The sequence below is a fragment of the Mesocricetus auratus genome, unplaced genomic scaffold (assembly GCF_017639785.1).
Source record: "Mesocricetus auratus isolate SY011 unplaced genomic scaffold, BCM_Maur_2.0 Super-Scaffold_2245, whole genome shotgun sequence".
Lineage (NCBI taxonomy): Eukaryota > Metazoa > Chordata > Mammalia > Rodentia > Cricetidae > Mesocricetus > Mesocricetus auratus.
Genome location: NW_024429180.1, coordinates 23905270 through 23927816, shown reverse-complemented (window position 1 = coordinate 23927816; position 22547 = coordinate 23905270). Strand labels below are relative to the sequence as shown.

Here is a 22547-nt window from a genome sequence, read left to right as displayed (position 1 = left end):
CGGGCCACGCCCACTCCGGCCAGGCCACGCCCTCTGGCGCCGGGCGCCGACGCAAGGCGGCGCGGATTTGAATTTGGAGCCTCGTTCCCCAGCGCGGAACTTAGAGCGAGGAGTTGGCGTTCGAATTCGCTCCGCCGCCTCGACGCCATTGGCTGGTTCGCGGACGGCGGTGAGACGCCATTGGCCTGTCGCCTCGCCCCGCCCCGCGCCCTGGTTGGCCGGAGACCGCGCGGAGGGAGTTAAAGAGTCGGCGCCTGCGGTGGGCTCTGCAGGCCATGCTCGCACTTCCACGTCCCCCGCGGGTGTAGGCACGTCCTGCGTGGGCCCCGGGACTCGACCTCTCCCTGGAGGAGCTGGACGCCCCTGCTTTCCCGGCGCCAGACGAGACGAGCCTGCCCGCTCGCCGAGACGTGAAGAAGGGGAGCAGGGAGAGGGGCACCTGGAAACTGAATGGTCGCTGGAAGTGACGTCTCTGCTCTTCGAGAGGGAGTCGGCTCAACTTCGCACTTCCAAAAGTAAATTCTTGTTCCTTTCTTTCCCGCCTGGCGGTGACCCTCTTTGGAAGGAATGCATTGTGCTTTTGTGTCCTGGAGGGGCGAACGTCTTCGGGGAAACTAGTTAAATCCCCACCTGGACCCTGTCAATCATCCTGCCCTAGTGACGGCTAATGCTCCAGGAGTAGTAATTGTCGTTCTTTATAGAATTACTGGAGCATCGGAGGGTGTCCCTGCTATTTAATCTTGGGATCACGAATAAAGAAAACGACAAATAGAATTCGTTTGGTTGGGAAGGGACTTGTGCTTAGTGTAATTTCCTTCCCTCCAACTGGACCAGCACTCATAGTTGAGTGGTGTGTATTTAACTTTCCTACTTGTGTTCCTTCCTCTGAGCACCAACGCTTTCAGGATCATCTGAGGAAACGTACAGGATGCCCACTTGTAAACTATAAAATAATCCCAGAAGACTTAGGTTTGGAGTGAACTCTTTGTGAAATGTTAGTTATATTTTTGTCAGGATTATTATGTATGATACTTAATAGTTTTACTATGTATACTTCTGGTTTCTTTTTTAGTTTGCTTGCTGGGCTATGGGAGATGTGAGCGAATTAAAAATGCAAATAACACCGGAAACTCCAGGAAGGATCCCTGTTTTAAATCCCTTTGAAAGTCCTAGTGATTATTCTAATCTCCATAAACAAACCCTTGCCAGTCCTTCTGTCTTTAAATCCACAAAACTACAAGTAAGTTTTTCTTGTCAAATGTTTACAAGTGATTTAAAATGGTTGTGATTGCCAATAATTTTAAATGTAAATATCTTACAGAAGCCGTGTCACCTAGTTTTCTAATAGTAATTTCAGCAAACGCGATAGGAATGCCCTTATGCATCAGATACAGTTGATGAGTTAGGACCCCTGTTACAAACTCCCCAGGAATCTCCACACCAACACAGAAGCAACTGCCTTTTCCTCAGGAACCAGACAGGCTTTGCAAGTTTCCTGGTCCTAGTTGCACTACTCATATGTGCCGCACATCAAAAGAATCGGCCTAGAACAATGTGGGGACAAATATGACCATGTCCTACTATGGAATCTGTCATGCCGTATTGAGACCTCCATTTTCTTTTTCCAGACCGTTTAAAAACACTGAGTCCTATTATAGCTTACAGGTTGTTTTAAAAGGGAGTCGACTCCTGTGCTATTGGAATAATTCAGCAAATTGGGCAATTTCAAAATAGAGAAATATGTGCTATGTTATCAGAAGGTACAGAAAGAAGTGTGCTCTTTAGGAAATTAGAGAAGGCTTCATCGCTTTAGCTGTTTTTACTGTTACTTGTTAAACTGGCGACTGTCTTTTGATTGGTTAACCACACTGACCTAGAAACCCTGTAAAACTAGGTGTGCAGTCTACTTCCTTGTCAGCTTGACACAAGCTTGGGTCTTGGAGAGACTCAGTTGAATGGGTAGGGGACTCAGTTGAGAGGATGCCTCTATAAATAAGATTGGGCAGCAGCCAAACCTGTTATAATTTGGGGGGGGGTTGAGACAGGGTTTCTCTGTGGCTTTGGAGGCTGTCCTGGAACTCACTCTGTAGTTCAGGCTGATCTCCAACTCACAGAGATCCGCCTGCCTCTGCCTCCCGAGTGCTGGGATTAAAGGCGTGCGCCACCACCGCCCTTCGACATGTTTTAAATCAATAATTGACTAGGATGGCCCAGTCCGTTGTGGCTGGTTCCATCCCCGGGCTGGTGGTCTTGGATTCTCTAAGAAAACAGACTGAACAAGCCTGTTAGTAGAAACCCTCCTGTCCTCTGCATCAGTTCCTGCCTCCAGATTTCTGCCCTACTTGAGTTCCTGTCCTGACTTCTTTTGACAGTGAGTGGTGATAGGAAAGTGTAAGCCAAATAAATGCTCTCCTCCCCAACTTGCTTTTGGTTGTAGTGTTTCATCATGGCAATAGTAAACCTAACCAAGGCACCAGGTGACTGTTTCTGCTTGGATGGTAAGGAGATATAGGGGACCAACCATTGATAGGATATCATATCACTAATTTGGCCTCCCTATATTAATTGATTCTTGATCAAATTTAGCTGTCTTTCAGTCTTAATCAAAAGTAAATAAAGGAGGTTGAGAAGATAGCCCAGTTGGTAGCATGCTTGCCATTTGCCATGCAAGCACAAGGACATGAATTAGATCCCTAGCACGTATGTAAAAATGCCACTAGTGATGATTATTTATAGTCCTACTGTAGGGGAGGTAGATACAGGCAGATCCTTGGCGCTTACTGCCTAGCCAGCCTCGATATTTGATATACCAAGGTCAGTGACAGACCCTGTCTCAAAAAATGAGGCATAATGCCCCAAATTGACCTCCAGCCCCCTTGGGCATGTATATATGTACACTCACACACACATATACTGTACCCACACAAACATGGGTGTGGATATACACACAATAGTACAATAACGATTTCAATGCAATTTCTTGTTTGTTTTTGTTATTTTGGTTTTTCAAGCAAGGTTTTCTCTGTGACAGCCCTGGCTCTTCTGGAACTAGCTCTGTAGACCATGCTGGCCCTGAACTCATAGAGTAGTTCTTCCTGCCTCTGCCTCCCAAGTGCTGGAATTAAAGGCGTGCACCACCACTTCCCGACATCAATTAAATTGTAGTTAAACGTCAAAGCCCAAACAAAAAACAAACAAAAAAAGAAAATATAGCATCCCCTCCCCCAATATATTTGTAATTGCAGTTTTTTTATTTGAGTTGAATAGTTAAGTATGGGGGAAACCCTGGGTACCATTCTTAAATAGTTTGAGGGTAAGTTATTTCATGAAATGTTGATACTTCTTTTGTGGCTAAGACTTGTAGTTTATTCATAGTGACAATAAAGGCTTTCAACCTTGGATAATTAAAGTTTGTTTACTCATGGTCATGATTTCTCCCTCATGAGTGCTAGTTGTGGTATTTCTATACCTTTGTTACTCTGACTCATTTTTTAAATTACTCAGAAGGTTTTGATATTTTAAGGCTAACCTACTGTGATTTGGTTACTATTTGCCATTTAACTTAGAGTGATTAAACACAGATTTGAAAATAAAAGCTTTAAAAGATTTTTGTTATAGCCATCTACAGTTTTGAAGGTAACATTGGGTAACATTTTGATGGACTATTTTAATTTGATTTTATATGTATGTTTGCTTTCGTTTATTAGACTCCAGGGGAATTTAGGTGGTCTATCGATCAGATGGCTATAATGAATCCTGTAGACATAGACCCGGAGGAGATTCATCGTCAGGCCTCCTACTTAAGTCATTCTCGGTAAGTTTGCCTTTCTTGTACTTAAGTGTAGTTACAGACCATTACATAAAGAGAAATAAGAACTTCTGATATGTAAATATGTCAAGAAAGAAAAAAATTAATGTGGATTTTTTTCTGAGTGACTTTAAAGAATTTTGTCTTAAAATTCCAATCCATATAGGAATCCTTGTCTTTTACAACACACACACACACACACACACACACACACACACCTACCTACCTACCTCCCCTTCTCTAATTCTGTCTCCTAACACTTGGTTAGATGGAAAAGCACTTTAACATTTGTATGTTTCCCTATAGTTGTGGCTTCTGATGTGTTTGGTGTCTTGGGATAACAAAAGATTCTGTTCAGTTGCTGCCTATCTGGGGAAGTCTAGAATCCCCTAACAAGCTAAGAATCAACTGAAGAAATAGCATTTATTGGCAACAGAGAGATTTATAGGCATCATTGAGCTTTAACACAGTTCATCAGGAATCTCAGTTGTTGTTTACTACTGCGTCTGTGCGTGTGAGTGTGCACATGCCATGGTGTGGGTGTTGGAGGTCAGAAGGTAGCCTCTGGAGGTTGATCTCTCGTCCAACTTGGAGTCCAGGGCTAGATTTTAGGTAGTGAGGGTTGCCCCGACAAGGGCTTTGACCACGGCTATCTTGTGGGCCTGTCCATCCAATTGCCTTTGATTCTTTATGTCCCCTGCATAGTTTGCACTTGTCTTGGATAGTTTTCAAACACTAGTTTGTTTGTGCTGTTTAGTGATGCTCAGTGTGGCAGCATGCTAGTGACACTTTCGCTAGTGGACCAGAGCTAGGCTTTTACTTAACAGATTGCTAGGCAGGGTTATAGTTTAAAGAACCTTTGTTTTATAGTCGGAGTTTTTCTGTGTTTTCTTTTCTTCTTTGACTACAAATAGATTTTTTTCATGCGTAATATATCCTGATTATGTTTTTCCCTCCCTCTACTGCTCCCCGTTCCTCCCCAGTTTGCCTCCCCTCTGGATCCTATTCCCTTTCTGTTCTCAATACAAGACAGGCCTCTAAGGGATAAGGAAAACATAATAAGGTGAAACAAAACCTAACACATAGGGGTTGGACAAAATAAACAGAAGGAGAAGCACAAGAAACAGCACAATAATCAAAGACCCACTCGTTCGCATGCTCAGGAATCCCATTAGACAGCTAACGGGAGGCAATCAAGTCCGCTCAGATCTGGCCCAGACCCGTGCAGGCCCTGAGAGTACTGCTTCAGTTTCTGTGGGTTCGCCTGAGCTCTGCTCCTGTTGACGCCTTCCTCGTTCTCACAGGGTCCCCCATCCCCTCTGCTTCTTGGACTCTTTCTGCTGTCTGCTCTGTAGGGTTCCCTGGCCCTAAGGGGAGAAGGGGTTTGATGGAGAAATCCCGGGCTGGGTGCTCCAAGGTCATTCGCTCTCTGCATGATGTCTGGCTGTGGATCTCTGTGTTTGTTCCTATCTGCTTCAGGAGGAAGCTTTTCTGGTGATGGCGTATAGTCTGATTTGTTTAATATTAGAAAAAGAATTAAATGCATGGCTTGTCCACTGTGTTGTCACTCAAAGGAATTGGTTCTTTTCCATTTTGATGTTAGAGTCCATTCAGAGAAATGCACATGTTGAGATGTTCTCCCAAAGACTTCTACTCCCTATCTCACTGCTTGCTATTCTAATGACCATTTACTCATGATTACATAATTAATTCTCACCTGAATTCTTATACAGGGGGATAGGCTGAAGACAAACCATACTGGATTTTAAGTTTTAATTCTGTAGAGAAGATTTTTAAAAAATCAGATGAGTTCATGAATAACCCCCCCCAAAGACTGTATAGTTTATTTTTTGCCGTATCTGCAATATATTGAATTATAGACAACTGTGATGTCAGAAAAAAGATACTTCCCGAGCTCTACAATGCACTGTATATTATTCCTGCCCTGAAGAACTAACTGGTCAATTACACCACAGTTACTACATATTTTACAAAACTAAGGGGTGTGTTATCTGGCTAAATTTAGAAAGAATTTTTGTGTATTTCAGTAGAGAGATCTGTTCTATGAGGGAAAAGTGGCAATGCATTCTAACGATAGCCTGCTGATGTAATCCACTGAATGTTTTTGTGTATTTCAGTAGAGAGATCTGTTCTATAAGGGAAAAGTGGCAATGCATTCTAACAATAGCCTGCTGATGTAATCCACTGAATGTTTTCATGGCTTCTCCCAAAGAAAGTGGAAACACTCAGCTGAGTGCACTGATGCACTGTTGGAAAAGGCAGTGGCCTCTGATAGGGCTTAACTAACCAGAGCCCTCAGGCCGTCCTCCTCTGGTGTGCTGTAGGAATATTAGAATAAGCGAACACATCAGTATCGGAGCACTGGCCACCTGTGTGCGTCCTTGGAGCGCAGTGGTGTGCTAGCCAGGGTACTCTGCCCTATCTGTCACCTTAGGGTTTTCCATTCCAACAGTTGACTGATCCAACAATCAGCTGTGTGTTTCAGGGTCCAGCTCTGCTCATGAAGTAGCTGGAGGTTTTGGAATGGGATGAAGCCAGATGGGAACTTACTGAACTAAAATTAGTGCATGTATAGCCATTTTGATACGGTTATGATACGGCCATATACTGATGGTAACTGAGTTGTTAGACTCAGAATGCCTGTTGTCCAAGCCAGGACTTGTGGATGACCATCAGAGTTTATTTTCTCATAATTCCCTTACTTGAAAATTCCCTGTAACTTAAATTTCTGAAATGCGTACACCCTCACACTAGCTTCCCTTTTTTCTTTCCTTTAATGCAGGAACAGATGTGCACATGAATAGTTACTGAGGAAAATAATTTGAAATTGGTTTTTGTTGTAATTTCTTTACCAGTTTTTGGATGGATTGCAATAATTCTTTCCTGAAACAAAATAGAGAAGTGGTCTTACAAGGCTAATTGCCACGCCTTTGGCAAGGGATGCCTTGTGCTTGGGACCCGACATTTTGTATTAAATTTTATAACAGAAATGTGTCGTAATCCTGTATTGTATTAGAACAGAAAAAGCATTTATTTGGACAGAATTTTATATTATTACTATATTTCAGAATTAATATTTTACTTGTCTATTCAGAACAGTACATTGTTAATTTCCTTTCAGAATAAAAGTTTATTCTAAAATAACTACTATAATGAAATTGCTAGAACTGAAAAAAGAATTTGGACAATTGTTAGTTTTCTATCAAATGAAATACTTAATTTGTATTACTTAAAATACTTTATTTAAATTATGATGTTGGTAGTAACTTAGTATATCAACATAAGCCTTTTAAAAGAAAGTTTTATTCCATGTAAACTTTGAGTGAGAGGAAAGAGAGCCTAATAGCTAATGGTGAATTTCAGAATACTGCCATTAACTAATTGCTGCCAGTTTTTCTTTGAAAATGAGTTTGACATTTGTCAGTTTTCAGTGAAGAGAAATTATTATTTTCAATGTTCAATAAGCTGAAGTAATGGGCTGGTAATATTTCTCCTTTATCTCTGTGTAGAACAGATAAAGATGTGGAAGACAAAAGACAAAAGGCCATTGAAGAGGTAACCTAACCCTGTTACAGTCACTAAGCCAGCCCACGATGAAATGTGCGGTGTGCCCCCTTTAGGAAGACTTGTGAAGTCCTTCATGTCACAGCTCCCCTCCAGTGCTCCCTTCTGGTCCTCAGTGCTCCCCTGCCCGCCTGTTACACACGTTCTGAGCTCTTTACAAGACCCTAAGTTTTCACCCGTCTCTGTATCTCTTCGTGCTCCTTTGCTCTCGTAGTTACTGGCGTGGTGCTTCTCTGCCTAGACTGATCTGGTTTGGGCCAGTACTGTTCTCTGCTCATCATGCCATTCTCTGCGCAGAGCAGCTTGTCTTCCTTTGGCTTTCAGAGTACTGAGTAGCACAAACTCTTGTCCTGATCAAGCCAGAGTTTCTGTAAAGGAAGCTGAGTGATTTCTTGCGCATTCACAAATGACTTTGTCTTTTGTTGTCAATACTTATGGACTTTTAAGATTTAGAATATATTTCATAAAATGGCGTACTGCCAAGTCCAAAGGTAAAGTTTTTGGTTTTTTGTTTGTTTGTTTTTAGAAGAAACAATGAAGCCATGTTTTTGACTTTCTGATTTTTCTTTTCTCAGTAAATCCTCCTCTTAAGAGTATAAGGATTATCTAGTTCTTGCTTGAGAAAGGCTTTGTATCATAGGGACATGTTTGAGTTCTCCTGTATTCCCTCTAGTCTCCACTACACATTTCTATTCCTTAGCTCTCCTGGCTTTTCTGTGCCCCAAAGGACATGCGTTAATGGCCTGTTTGCAGTCAGTGACTGGCCCCTCCTTGATTTGGCTAACGTAGGTATTGTCTGTCTCTCGTACTTATTTGAGATTTCAGCCTTATTTTAGAAAATGGTATGATGTTTAGTCCTGACAACCGCTGTTTCCCTCTTTCTCTCTAACTTTAATTCCTACTGGTACACTGTCACTTAATTCTTCCCCAGCTGAGCAGCTCAGGTCCTTTCTAATCTTCCAACCTTTTGGAAACTACCTTCTCATTTTAGAACCCTGGAAACTGTTTCAGGGAAAGCTCAGCAGGTAAAACATAAGGACTAAAATCGGAGTGAAGGTCGGGGCTAGTATTATATGGGAAGTATATTTTATATACACATGTCAAACGCAAGATGTTCTTCTCAAGCAGTCTCTGAAAGGAACTGCTGCAACCTTTCCTGTGTGGTTGGGTTTAATTTTGTATACACATAGAATCCTTTAAATGTGTTAAACTCAGTTTTTTACCCTGTTTTTATTTTTCTCTTGATCTTTCTTAGATTTTTAAAAGTAATCATTTGTATAGAGTTTTGTATTTTACTAATAATGCACACACAAGCCTTGTTGATAGATTTAAAGTTCTTTTCATTGTCTTTACATCACAGTGTTTTAATCTGTTCATGTATTTTATGTACTTGTAGTGAACTGGTAAGCTGGAAGCTTTGTGGATTTCAGTCCAAGTGGGTTTTGCCATATTGCCTTCCTGAGAGACTGAACCATTTATGCTCCTTGTTTATCATGATTCCTTTTCCTCTCTACAACACTGATTACTCCAAAAATTATCAAATGTCTGTGCTCTGCTTATTACTTTAAATGCCATCATATCTGGGTTCTAGTTAATGTTGAGTGCTACTGTTTAAATGTACATGATACTTCATAAGCTTATGGATCCTCTACAGTTCTTCTGCAGCTTTCCTATAGTATTATATCTTTCCCATTCCTTTTTATTTCACATATTTTCCTTGCAGACTCATCACCGCTCTAGTTAAGGAAATTAACATTATCTATGTAGCACAGTAAAAGAAAATGTTTTACCCTCAAAATAAAGGGAAGGGAGAAGTACTGCATTAGGATCAAAAGACATAGCTATAGATAGACAGAGAGATGAGAGAAGGAGAGAGAGAGAGAGAGAGAGGAGAGAGGAGTTTTGTTTGTTCATTTGAGTAGAATAGATAGCGGCATAGAGGTATATGTGTAACAACTGACTCTCTCTTTGCAGACCTCGTATGGTTTCTGAGATTGCTGCTACCCATAATATAAACACTCCAACTATACCCAACTTCCAGCTAGTAATACACTATCTATGAATGGGAAAAGTGTACTTGTACACCCTTGTGAGACAAATTCCACCACATATATACACAAAGTGAAATTAACTTCAAGATGTAAAATAATTTATAAGTAACATGTTTTGAATGATTCAGTATAATTTATTTAATAGTAAATTTATACAATTTTATATTTAGTATTGGCTTTAACAAGGGTTATCCAAATTCCTAAATATTTGGTAATCAGATCTTGACATCACACCGTTTTCTTATATGTGAATCTTTATCTCCATTTTTGCCTTTCCTCCTAATCTTACATTTATCACCAACCCCAAAGCAAATTGGCAGAGAAATGAAAAATAATTTACCTATGAATAATACCTTTAGCCTAATTTATACGTTTCAAATTTAAATGGTTGATTTAAAGTATTAAGACTTCTTCATATGTGTACTTTATATGTTTTCCCCTTTAACTTTAGTCAGTTATGTTGACTATGAACATTTTAAAATAAACGTAAGTTAGTATAGATGACCCACTTGATGGCTATTTGAAAATAATGAGGGTACTCTTCCACTTGTGGGAAGTTTATGCCTAATTGTACAATTCAAATTTTCCCAGTTTTTCACTAAAGATGTCATCGTACCCTCTCCCTGGACTGAGCATGATGGGAAGCAGGCTTTAGAGCTTCATCCGAGTAAATGTGAGTACTCACCGTGCAAACACCAAGGTATAGTAAACACGGAGTATTCAGCATGCGTTTCCAAAAGCCAGGGCTGCAGACCACCATAGAGAAGTGTTCATGTACTAGTTTTGGTGAGGAGCCTGCTTAAATTCAGTTTCCACATGGCAAGATTAACTCCTTGTTGAGGAAAGATCAGACATTAATTGAAATATGATTGAATTTTCTTTGGTTATTTTTGCTATTCTCTTCAGAAAACATTCTTTTCTTCATGACCATTGTGAGTACTAATTCTAAGGATTCCTATAGGGCTTTGTAAGGGAGATAGTTGGTTTTAAATATAGGGTCGAATTCTGAGTGCCATTGTCAGTCAGTTTTGAAGGTATGTTAAATAAAATCCTTAAGTCTCTCGGGTTTTTGATAATTTGCCTATTCCTTGCAAAGGTGGAGGAAGGGTGATGATTACTTTTGGGCATCATATTACAGCTGCTAATCTGTAAATTTATAGAGAAATGTAAAGAGAAGCCATAATCCTTCCGAGTTCCCTTTCCCACCGGGCAGTGATTGTCTTACTTGTTCCCACCATCCTCTCTGTTTTGAGCAGTGTAGGTGTGTTCTTAGTGTAAGAAAAACACTCCTTATGAATCCACAGGGATGGTAGCTACAAAGGGACAGGCGCTGTCTCTGCAAGCACAGTACTCAGTGCTTTCAGTCATTCCCTGTGGCTTGGAGGTAGGGGCAATTGTTACCTCTGCTAGAAGTGAGAAAGCATACCTTTAGAAAGGTCTGCGCCCTGACTCAGGGTTTCTGAGATTGTAAAAGTGGTAAAGCCTAGATTAAAACCAGGTATCTCAGATCATACTGTATATCGTCTGCCATTACAAACCCATGGAGACCTGGACTGTAAATGTCTAGGAACTTTAATTCTTATTGTCATCAAAAACTAGTAATTACACAGTACCTTATTATTTGCTATGATAATATTTTAGTTTTATTCTTATTTTTCCTCATTAAATAATCCAACAGAAACACAGCAAAATTTTAAATGCAGATATTTATTCTTAAAATATAAAAGCCTCTGGTGTGAAGAATTTTACTCTGAACAGTGTAATCCTAAATTAATTAAATTCAAAATTACAACTTTCTATTTAAAAATTTTTACAGGTCTTAATAGCAACAGTGACTCTCCGAAACTGATGCTTCCCTCTGAGAAATGCAATGGTGGGTGTGTACAGGGTCTGGAAAAGACTTGTTGCATAGTAAGCTACTTTGATTCAAGCATAGTTCACATAGTATCGCTTTACTTTCAAATCAGACATTGTTTGCTTTGTGAGTGAGCTGTATGCCAGGAGAACTCACTTTGAAAAACTGATACTTTAGAAACAGCAACCTTGTGCTGCTGTCCTATTTGAAGTGTGTGATTTGTGAATTGGTTGCTAGTTTGGGAGAAGTTTAAAGAAAACACAAATGGTTTGCTAATCTGGGAAATCCCTAGTTTCTGCTGGTACCCTGTTCACTTCCGAGTACCAATCTCAGAGGCAGGAGCTAACTTCTGCCATGGTTAGCAGGTTTCGATCAGGAAGGTGGTATGGAATGTACTGTTTCCTGGAGCATGCTGGGAGGTGGTGGTCGGCTGGCACATGCTCAAGTGAGCATCACATGCCTTCACTGATGTGTGCGTACATACGTCTGTTTGCTTATTTCCAGCTGCTTGTCAGACTCTGCTGTCTCTTCCCGTGGATTTTAATTTGGAAGCCGTATTGGGTAAATACTGTGACCCTGTCTTTAATAACAAACCAAAGCTCTCGGGTTTTTTTGGCTGTTTGTAAATGGCAGTGCAGCAGTGCCTTTCTTTAAACAGGAAACTGTCCTACATTTTTCTGTTTCTTGAACATGGCCTGAGTTAGTGTTTTTCTCATAGTGAATGTTACTATGGGCATGAAAGATGTACCACTGATGACTAGTCAGGTGTGGTGGCACACTCCTGGCAGTCAGGGGTTGAGACAGAAGGACTGTCAGAAGTTCAAGTCCAGCCTGGGTGCATAGTAAGACACTGACTCACACCACCAGTAACAGCAAATAAACATGCCAAAAATAAAGAAGAATATTTAACATGTTTCTTGACTTTCTAAATAATTAGGTGATACTAGTATAGTTACTTCTTACAATGATCAGTTTTCTCTGTTACTGTTCAATGCAGGAGACTATTTTAGAGCTGATGACTCGACGGACCAATCTCCTGGGAACCTCAGTTCCTCGTCTCTAAGAAGGAAGCTCTTTCTGGATGTGAATGGGAGCATCTCTGACTCCTTGCCTTCAGCTTCTCCTGGAAGTCCTCCTAGCAGCACTGGAGAATCTCTTGAGGTGTTTTATCCAATAGATTTGTCTCCATAGAGCCTAGGAACCCTGTGTAGGCAGCATGTACTGTAAGAAGTGTGCTAGCAAGTGGCTGGTTATTGCGTTGTAGATATGATTGGATGTAAATGCTCAAATCACACCCAGGAATATCACCCTTGGGTGTTCATAGATAGGATTTCAGTCAGACTTCAGTTTGTATTTAAGGTAGACAGGATGAGCAAATTGATCATTGTCCTAAGGAATCATAGCAGAGGTTACTAACCGAACTATGTGAAGATTAGCAGTATAACAACTGAGGTAGCATTGATGGAGTAAATAAATTAATTTATTGATATTTTCACAGATAGCTACTTGGTATGGAATATAATGAATGATTTGTTTAAACCCAGTTCATTATACTTTGACATTTTATTTCAAGATTTTTCTAGCAGTCTTAGCTGCCTTTGTTCTAAGATGTCTTTCACTGGTTGGTTCTTGTGAATCCCTAGTTTGTAAGTATGTTGTGAAGAGGACAAAGAACATACAATATAACTATGGCAAAGAGCAATTAAATGTATTTGCTGATTATTGACATGATGTTATTTTCTAATTTATGATTATTATTTTTATCACAGGGACAGTTTTCTTCTAGCCCCATTCAAAATAGTGCAAGAAAATACAGTTTAGGAAGCATAACTAGCCCACCGGCTATGTCTTTACCCACTTTCTCACCCATTGCACTTCAAGTAGGGAAGACACCACTCTCAGGTATGTCAGAATTACATACACAGTTAAAATTTGTACTGTCCACACTTATTGTTAAAAAAGGCTCTTAGCAGTTAGGAGTGAATACTTTGGTATTAATTTGTAGAAACTTTTTTTTCATCATAAGGAACAGTGTAAGTCAAATGTGTAACTTATACTATAAATTCTAATACTTGGGAGGCAGAGGCAGAAGGATCATAAATTCAGGGCCACTCTGGGAATATGTAGATTCATAGCTAACCTGAGCTACCAAGTAAGGCTGTGGTAGTTTGAATGGAACAGCCTTGGAAAGGATTAGAAGGGCTAGGAGTTGTGGTCTTGATGGAGGCTTGCAAAAGCCTTTCTTTTTTTCCTGGGCCTGCCCATCAGGATGTGACTCGGCCGCTCCAGCATCACACATGCCACCATGATGACGGTGACCCCCCGAAACTCTAAGCAAGCCCCAGTTAAATGTTTTCTCCAAGAGTTGCAGTGGTCATGGTGTTTCTTCCCAGCAATAAAACAGAGACCCCCATCTCAAAACAAAGCAAAAACAAAAAAGGTGGCCAAGGAGCAGGGAATTGGCCGTGCTGTGAGATTGTGTCTCTTAGAAATGTTAGAAGCTGCATCCATGAAGTGTCACCATCATGGCTGCCTAAACATGACCTGAACAAGGACAGTACCAGTAGACATGCTAATGTGGTGAGCCTCAAAAAAGTATAAATATATGTGTGTGTGTGTGTGTGTGTGTGTGTGTGTGTGTGTGTGTATATATATATATATATATATATATGTAACAGACCTGCCGAGCAGGTTGTACTTACATATTTAGGAACACACATGAATGTAACACAAAGAAATAGTAGCCGTGAATTTGAATGAAATAGTGGAGGAGGCAACTTAGGAATGTTTGCAAGAAGGAATGGGAAGGAAAGAGTTATGTAAATACAATACCCTAAAAATTAAACAACAAAAAAAGAAAGCATATAAAATATAATAGAATGAAGAAATAGTTCATAAGAAATACAGTATTTTAAATCGAATTTGGAAAGAGCCACAGAAACAGGTTTTGAGGCTGAGTCTGTTGAGGCACACACTGCCTTTTGCTGTTGTTTAACACTAAAATGTCACTTTAGTGTATACATAACTGTTACAGGAATCCTTTTTTTTCTGACATGAACATGATTACCGTTGAAAAATGACTTTTCTGTTTTTGTGTTTTATGATGTGTTTTTCCCTCCATTCCTTCAGAACAGAGGAAGTTTACATTCCATTCTCCTGAATCTCCATATGGAACAAGTTCTACTGGGATCACTAATCCAAGCATCAGGAGTCCCTACATAGATGGCTGCTCACCGATTCGAAACTGGTCTCCTGGGAGACTCAGAGGCGGTCCTCAGTACTTGTCCTCACTGATTCGGATCCCTTTTACCCTTGAGACTCCAGGTGAAGATGAAGACGACCACGTTCCCTCCGCAGCTGTCTCTCCACCAGGCACAAATGCAGCGGTATCCCTTCAGCAGCTGGACTGTGAGACTTCGCCATGTGGCGAGTCTTTAGTTGTCACGGCCATGTCTGTCACACAGAGTCAGTCCAGTGCCTCTGAGAAAGAGCTGGCGCTGTTGGAGGATGTTGAAAGCAAGAGGGAAAATGACACTGTGGATATGTTCGATCCTATAGACACAGTAGATGAGAGCACTTGGATAAAGGAGCCAGTGGATAATGGGAATTTACCCATGACCGATTTTGTGAGTGGGATTGCCTTCAGTATTGAAAACTCTCATATGTGCATGTCACCTCTTGCAGAAAGCAGTATTCTTCCCTGTGAAAACAGTACTATCCAGGTAAGGCTTTTAAATATTTTATAGTCTTTGACTGCGGGTGGTACAGAGTGAGAAAGGTAAATAGGTTAACTGTGAGGTGTTTACAGTGTTAGAACGATAAAAGACTGTGAGGGCTGTAGCATTTGGTATTTTAAAATTACCAAGGGTGCTGAGCATGATGGCGTACACCATTAAGCCTAACACTTGGGAGGCAGAGACACACAGATTGTTGTAATTTCAAGGCCAGCCTTCTCTACAGAGCCAGTTCCAGGCCAGCTAGGACTCTGTAGTATAAACCTGCCTTTAAAAAAAAAGTAAAATTACCAAATGAAAGCAGGAGGATTAATCACTCATATTTCATATTCCTGCTAACCATTGTCTGCTGGGAATAGTAAAAGAGCAGAGAAGAAACCAGGCTGGTGTCTCTGCAGATTGCTGGTCAGGCAACCTCTCAGGAGACACCTGCCTCCTGGGCATCTGCTGCCAGGAGAATGCAGTTGCAGGCGTAGTGTTTGTATTTTAAAAATTGAATAGTTCTGTTTCTGTTTAATGTGGTTTCGGGGAGGAAGAGCACTTTTATCTGTAACTTCTCATATACTTGAGAGTGAAAATTTTTGCATGCAATCATGTATTTCCAGTTTTCTAAGAAAGCTGTGCATCAGAGGCTAAGTTAACGCCCTGAAGTTTATAAAGCAAGTAACGAGCAGAGCCAGTGTTGACACCAGCAGCTTTGCATCCCAGGTCCATGTCCTCCAACCCGAGTCTGCCAGCTCAGAACCAGCTAAGTCTGCTGGCTGGTGCGCTGACAGGCTCACGCAAGTCTCCCCCTCATGTTTTCTGGTCGACTCTGGCCATGCTGCTGATAACTGAAAATGGACTGTAACTTTCGCTCATTTTTAAACCGTTTAATTGTTTAGGTTACCTTACAAAGTAATTGGTTTCATCATAGCATCTTCAGACATATTTGCTGATTTTTATGTCTGTAACACCTCTCATGGCTCCTGCATTCTTAGTGCTAGAAAATGTTACAATTTCTTTTAGTTACATATTTTAGCTTCCTAAGCACACTAGTCAGGTTTAGCTGTAAAGGAATTGTTAACTTTTTTTCATTCACTTTCCCTTTCCCTGTAGCAAGTTGGAGGCTCATGAGTAGTCACCAACTCATCACCTCATTTCTGCATGGGTATTGCACTTCCTTTCCATGACTGTCATACTTTTCCTCCTTGCATTGAACTAAAATGTAGGTCTGTTTGATCCTTTATGCTGTATCATGCTTCCTCTTTGCAGAGATTGTCTTCTAGTTTGCTAAGTTTGTAACCATTATTTTTCTACCAGTTGTCTTTCAAGCATTCAGACACAACTGCTTTCTCCTAGCCTTTTGACTTAGTTCATTGGCTTCTATGAACCATAGTGTAGAGTGTCACCCACACTCTTTGTTCTCACCCTGTGAATCTCCTTACCCCACCTGTTTTCTGTGTTCCTTTCTGGGTTACTTCTCATTTTTCCTGGAACACATTTTCTGGTGGATTTCTAAGGAAGAGTGTGTTTTTTCAAGACGTGTGTGCGTGGTGATGTGACAACCGTTTCAGCTTAGACATAATTGCCCTTTAGAATTGAAAGTTCTTACTTCGTTGACTAAACATTGCTGCTCACCCTTCTTGCTTAGTGGGATCTTTTCCTGGTACACAATGAAACTCCAATTTCATAAGGCTGAACTGTATTATGTGGGTGCGGGGCTGTTAATCCTTACTATAAAATAGGATGGGCTCCCTGTGAACATTGCTCTCTCCTATACTGTTGGGTTACTTTTACCTTCATACAGTTATGTATTAGAACTGAGTCATGAGCCAGTTATTTGACAGTGACATCAGAAGGAAGAGTAATTGGCAGACTCTTTATAAGCAATCTGATATTTACACTTTTTATCAAATATCTATTGAGTGGCAGCAGAACTAGGGATTTCCCTTGGGATGTACTGTTGAATTTTATTTTACTTGTCATAAGGGTTTTGCTTTAATGATGTGTGACTCCCAGTAACCAGCAAATGGGTATGCAGACATGAAAACTAGGAATATTTTTATTTTGATCATGAGTAACAGTATGGCTTTATATACTACTCTAGATGTTTGTCATGGGGGCAATTGTCATGCTCTTAATTTGTAAGGAAAGGTAAAGGACTAGGCCAGTGCTTCATGTGTGTGTGTGTGTGTGTGTGTGTGGTGTGTGCGTGTGGTGTGTGCGTGCGTGCATGCGTGTGTGTGTGTGTGTGTTGGGACTCAGTATTATTGCAAATAAATGGCTCTTGTAAAATTAAAAGAACTTTAACTTGAGCCTCTGATTTTCGTCTCATGGCTGTATGACACTGAGTTAACCTTTCTGAACCTTCACTTCCTCACTTATAAAGTGACAGAGATGTTGAAAGGACAAAATAAAAATGCCACGAAGGACCAAGCATTTTTATTCAGTAAATGCTTTTTACAGCACATATCTGTGGTCCAAAATAGTTTACATTTAAAAAATAGTTTGCTTCAAAATCCATGCTATTTTGAGCATCATGGTATCTTGAACTGTTCCTCACCGGAATGTCAAACAACCCTTGGACTAATGTTACCACAGTTTATACTACTTACCTGTTCTTCACAGAGCAGCCATTTCAAACTGACCATTAAGCTAACATGTTACTTATATTCAAAGAGCTTTTAAAAACTTAATAGTGACTAAAAGCACTAACATAATTCTGGCCATTTGTATATGTAAAAAGCTAGAGTTCTTAAAAGTGCAAAAGTACTGTAAAATTTTTGACACTATATTGTATAACTTTTATAAACATGTATAAATTGAGCTGGGCGTTGGTGGTGCACGCCTTTAATCCCAGCACTCGGGAGGTAGAGGCAGGCGGACCTCTGTGAGTTCGAGGCCAGCCTGGTCTACCAAGCGAGTTCCAGGACAGCCACCAAGACAATACAGAGAAACCCTGTCTCGAAAAACTAAAAAAAAAAAAAAAAAAAAAAAAAATGTATAAATTGGGCATAGTGGCACATGCCTACAATTTAATCCCAACACTCTTCAGTCTGAGGCACAATTGTGAATTTGAAGCCAAACTGTGTTAGCCAGTATTACAAAGCCAAGTGAAACTTTTACTGTGCCTAACTTGTAAGCTAAAGCCTATCACAGGTATTCGTAGGTAGTCCAAACATAGTAGACATACTGTTTGGCATTAGCTGTCTTGGGAGATATCCTCCATGATAAGAGGGGATTATCTACCAATTTAAAAGTGTGCAAATCTTTTTCTCTTTTGTGGCAAGCCAGTATGTTTTAAAATGTACCAATTTTTCTTATATATGTGCCATTATGAACCGGCTATGAGCAATATGCAGGCTACCTTTATTTTTGTATTATTACTGAATACTCCAAATGGTATTTAGAAACTACGAGCAATTTTGAGATAAGAAAACCCATTTTAGTCTTCATTTTCATTTTGGACATAATTTCAGATGAGCAGAAAAGCACTTGGTGACTTGTCTACTGATGCTAAAGGAAATACAGTTCCTTCCCATATCATATATTTTATAAAGTATTACAGTGAGAAGCAATTTTGTATAGTGCTTTTATGATTACATATTAAATTTATTCATTATGACCACTATTACATTGTTCAGATATAGTGAATTATACTATATGCTCACTTAGCCTTTACGTTTCTCACATTTCATGTAAATTGCGGTTTTTATGATTAGGTGTTTTGTGTTTCATTCCTACCAGATGGACAGTGGCTACAACACGCAGACTTGTGGAAGCAATATCACTGATATTGCTGGGACAGAGAGCTACTGCAGAGAAAGTGTCACACAGTCCTTTGAGGTGGAAATGAAATCTCAAGTCTGTAATATAAAGGTATGGAGAAAAGAGCTTGACAGGAATATAGACTGTAGTATTTACTAAATGACTTTCTCAACCTATCTTCTTACCATTCTGTATACTTTACCATGCTTACCCTCCCATCTTGTCCTGTTATTAAGTAGATGTTCTAAAAACCCGACATGCCGGAGTTCCTCACTCTCCCATAGGAGAGAATGAGTTGGAGAGGGAGAACTAGCTCTTCTCTAAACAGGGGAAGTTATATCCATAAATGGAAACAGGAAAGGCAGGAACTTTTGCCTCTAAAATTGATTTTTCTGTCTTTGAAACATTTCAAACAGCTCAAACAGTTACTATTAGAGAGGAAAATAGTACAACTGATTACATATCAACTTCAAAGCACTTGAAATAGTTTGTGTATGTGTAATAAAATAATGGTCTTAGTATTATCACTGTTGGATGTTTATCATGCACTTGGAAAGTATTAATCCTCTCCTATTCTTTCTGGAAGGATTTCTTAAAATTTAATGGCCATTAAAGATTTTCATTGTTCTAAGGAAAATAAATGTATATATTTCTGATGTCAAATATTTGTACTAATATAGTATACACATTTTATGAACCTTGATATGACGGTTACACATTTACATTTGAAACCCGTCATCTTAGACTCTAGACAGGACAGTCTCTTACAAGTTTACTATTATACAGTATAAACATTAACTGCAACAATACCTCTCTCCAAGTTCAATAAAAAAATCTACCATGTTTTCCCTTATTATATGTAATATCATAATTCCAAGCTAAAAAAAGGCTTCTTTTGAAGCAGGATATTAAATATTATCGTCTGAGCTACGGCTATTGCTCAGTAGGACACGTGACTACTAGGATACCCACCTAGTGCTACCCAAAATAAATAAAATAGAAACATAAAACCAAAGAACACCTCACCAAAAAACCTTTATCTTTAGTAGCCCTTTCAAATTTAGATTTTAAAATAGTTCACATAATAGTTGTGCTTTTGAATGGTCCTAAACTGAAAAGGTATTTTCTTCTTTCTCACAGCAAGACCACACAGTGCAGAAGTGCTGGATGAAAACTGCGATTGCATCTCAGTGCAACAGCCCATAGAGTCCCAGGACCAAAGATCACCGCTCAGTAGCCCTGGGTGTTTTCATACACATGGCTTACCATGATGGTGACTGGGGCAACGGCTTCATTACAGCTAGCTCCCTCCATAATGTGAAAACTCAGTCCGCAAAGGACATTAGTGACAGGATCAGAAGCTCCATGTTACTAAGTTACAAGCTTATTTTTTAACCAATAAATATTTTTGTATTTGCTTTGAGTGGTTTGTTTAACAAAAAATTATGACAGCTGATAGTTTTCTCCTGTCCTACAGGGTCACTGAACCACTTGTTAAGACTTTGAATGATAGTCCTGAATTAAGCAAATCTTAGAACATGATAAAAATGTTAAAACCGAATGCACTATGTATTTTTACATGAAAACTGTGTGACAGAAATCTTCAAATATAAAACTTACTGAAGAGGTAAAAAGGAAACAAAATGGACTCCCTAAAACTTCATTTCAGTGGGGAAATGACTTAGTTTTTGGTCTAACCCTCTAGCTAATACTCTGGCGAGTGTAAATGCTAGCAGTGTGCTGGCTGGGCACCGACTGCAAACTGCCATCCGTGGGGTGAGTGTATGACGCCACAGTGCAGTACTACCAATCCTAGGGCGTCCGTCAGCGCAGTCGTGGCTAGGGGGATGGACAGAGCATGGGAGAACCAGAATCATCAGGAAACAGTGGAATTAACTCCTTTTTGGCTTAGAACCATGAAGAAACAATTGGGAAAATAAGCTAAATACATTTTTTAAAATCTGTATAATGTGTTTGGAAATATCAAAGACTGTATTTTTGTATTTACTTATTTTGTAAAAACTGATATACTCAAAACGATTCGTCATTAGTCCTAGAAAATAAAGATGTAATTATCATGTCATTTTCATCCTTGTTCTGTATGGTCCTCCATCCTTTTATGCTTATTGGTTACACACACAAACACAACGCTCGTGTCTTTGCCTGCTCCAACACTGACCAAAGTTGTGAAGTTGACTGGCCAATTTAATCTTAAGATGAGTAGCCTCCCTGGCTACCTTCCAATTTTTAAATAATTATGAACTAAAAGAACTACTTGAATGGGCTTCGTCTATTAAATGGAAGTAGAATCCAGAAGGGGCTCCTTCAGTTTGTTTTGAGACAGTTTCACAATGTAGTTTAGACTGGCACTGAGCTTTCAGTCTCTAGAACTCGTGAGGATCAAAGGTGTGCTGTTTTCAGAGTTTCATCTGCAATCCAGTCATCCTCAGTAGCCCAGGGGAACTAGCTCTAGGACCTTCCATGGATTTAAAAACAAAAGATGCTAATGTCCCTCATTAAATGATATAACCTTTGCATGTAAGGTATGCACATTTTTCATATACTTCAAATTCTCTCAAATTACTTATAAATTATATCTACTACAATGTAAATACAATGAAAACAGTTAAATATTCCGGGGGAATATTGACCAGTTAGAAAGTGTCTAAACACATTTAGCACAGATGCATTTTTCCCACAAGTACTTTCATCCTTTCAATCTGGAGATGCAAAGCTGGGCACTGGGAGGCTGACCATGTTCTCTATTATCTGCTTAGCTTCATAACTGGCACTAGAGAAAGCACTTTAACACCTGAAAGAGGCCTTAGGAAATACAACTTTTCAATCATAATTCGCTCAATTGAGATTAAAGCTTGTACTTACTAAAATCACTCTGGCCATTAGAATGGTAACAGACATGGGGGCTGCTCCATGGGTAAAGTGCTTGCTGTATACGCATGAAACCCTAACTTACATGAGAGCTAAGCATGGCAGCATATGGCTGTGACCCTAGACTGGGGGTGGAAACTGGCTGATGATAGCCAGCGTAGCTCAAAGGGACAAGCTCCTCAAGTTGGGTAAAAGATCCCACTGAGAAACAACTGAGGAAGACATCCAATTTCCAATTCTGGTCTTAACAAGTACCCATAGGTAAGAACATGCATGTGCACACACACAGAGATAACAGACATAACTTACTGGCTTTCTACTACCAAGACAACTATTTTCCTCTACTGCAGGTAAATTTGGCAAATAAATTATTAACATATTTAACTTGGTTCTTTCCTGTATTCATGTTTGTATACTACTGAGTGCTGGAGGCCAGGAGTAGTATTGGATCCCGAAACTGGAGTTACAGATACCTAAGAGCCATCATGTGGGCACTGAGAATCAAACGCAGGTCATCTGCTTTTCCAGACTTAACTGCTGAGTCATCTTTCCAGAGCATTGTGTTTTGCAATAGTCTGATCAAATCCAAGGCCATGTACACACTAGACAATCATACCAGTGAACTACATGCCCAACTCAATAACAAAAACATTTTGAGATCAAGAGTAATATCTCATATACACAGAATGGAAGCTTGTTTTCAAGAACATAACCATACCTGTTTATATTGTTCAGCTGCTTATAAACTACAATTCTAGCAGAGTTGTGCTATAGTTCAGCCAACAGTCTGAAATGCTATGGCCTTTTACAAACAAGGCTTGCTGTGTCCTGCTCTACTATCAGTCACTGATCCATTTTATTTGGACCAAACACTC

At 39.8% G+C, this 22547-nt stretch overlaps 1 protein-coding gene across 1 annotated transcript; it reads left to right on the top strand.

Annotated features, from left to right (window-relative positions):
• Window positions 1-30: 30 nt before the first annotated feature.
• On the top strand, window positions 31-20866 carry Bora (BORA aurora kinase A activator). Its single transcript, XM_013113548.3, has 12 exons — window positions 31-515; window positions 1073-1240; window positions 3708-3814; window positions 7339-7384; window positions 10036-10117; window positions 11261-11317; window positions 11804-11860; window positions 12297-12460; window positions 13069-13201; window positions 14429-15021; window positions 18763-18894; window positions 19924-20866. Exons 2-12 carry the CDS (start codon window positions 1088-1090, stop codon window positions 19987-19989), a joined length of 1590 nt encoding a protein of 529 aa, XP_012969002.1. The 5' UTR covers window positions 31-515; window positions 1073-1087; the 3' UTR covers window positions 19990-20866.
• The last annotated feature ends 1681 nt before the right edge of the window (window positions 20867-22547 follow it).

Bases quoted from the DNA above. Each gene is read 5' to 3' on its own strand.
- Bora (XM_013113548.3), top strand. From the start codon at position 1,088: ATGGGAGATGTGAGCGAATTAAAAATGCAAATAACACCGGAAACTCCA. The intron at 12,461-13,068 runs GTGTTTTATCCA...TTTTTATCACAG, and splicing joins GCACTGGAGAATCTCTTGAG to GGACAGTTTTCTTCTAGCCC. The intron at 18,895-19,923 runs GTATGGAGAAAA...TCTTTCTCACAG, and splicing joins CTCAAGTCTGTAATATAAAG to CAAGACCACACAGTGCAGAA.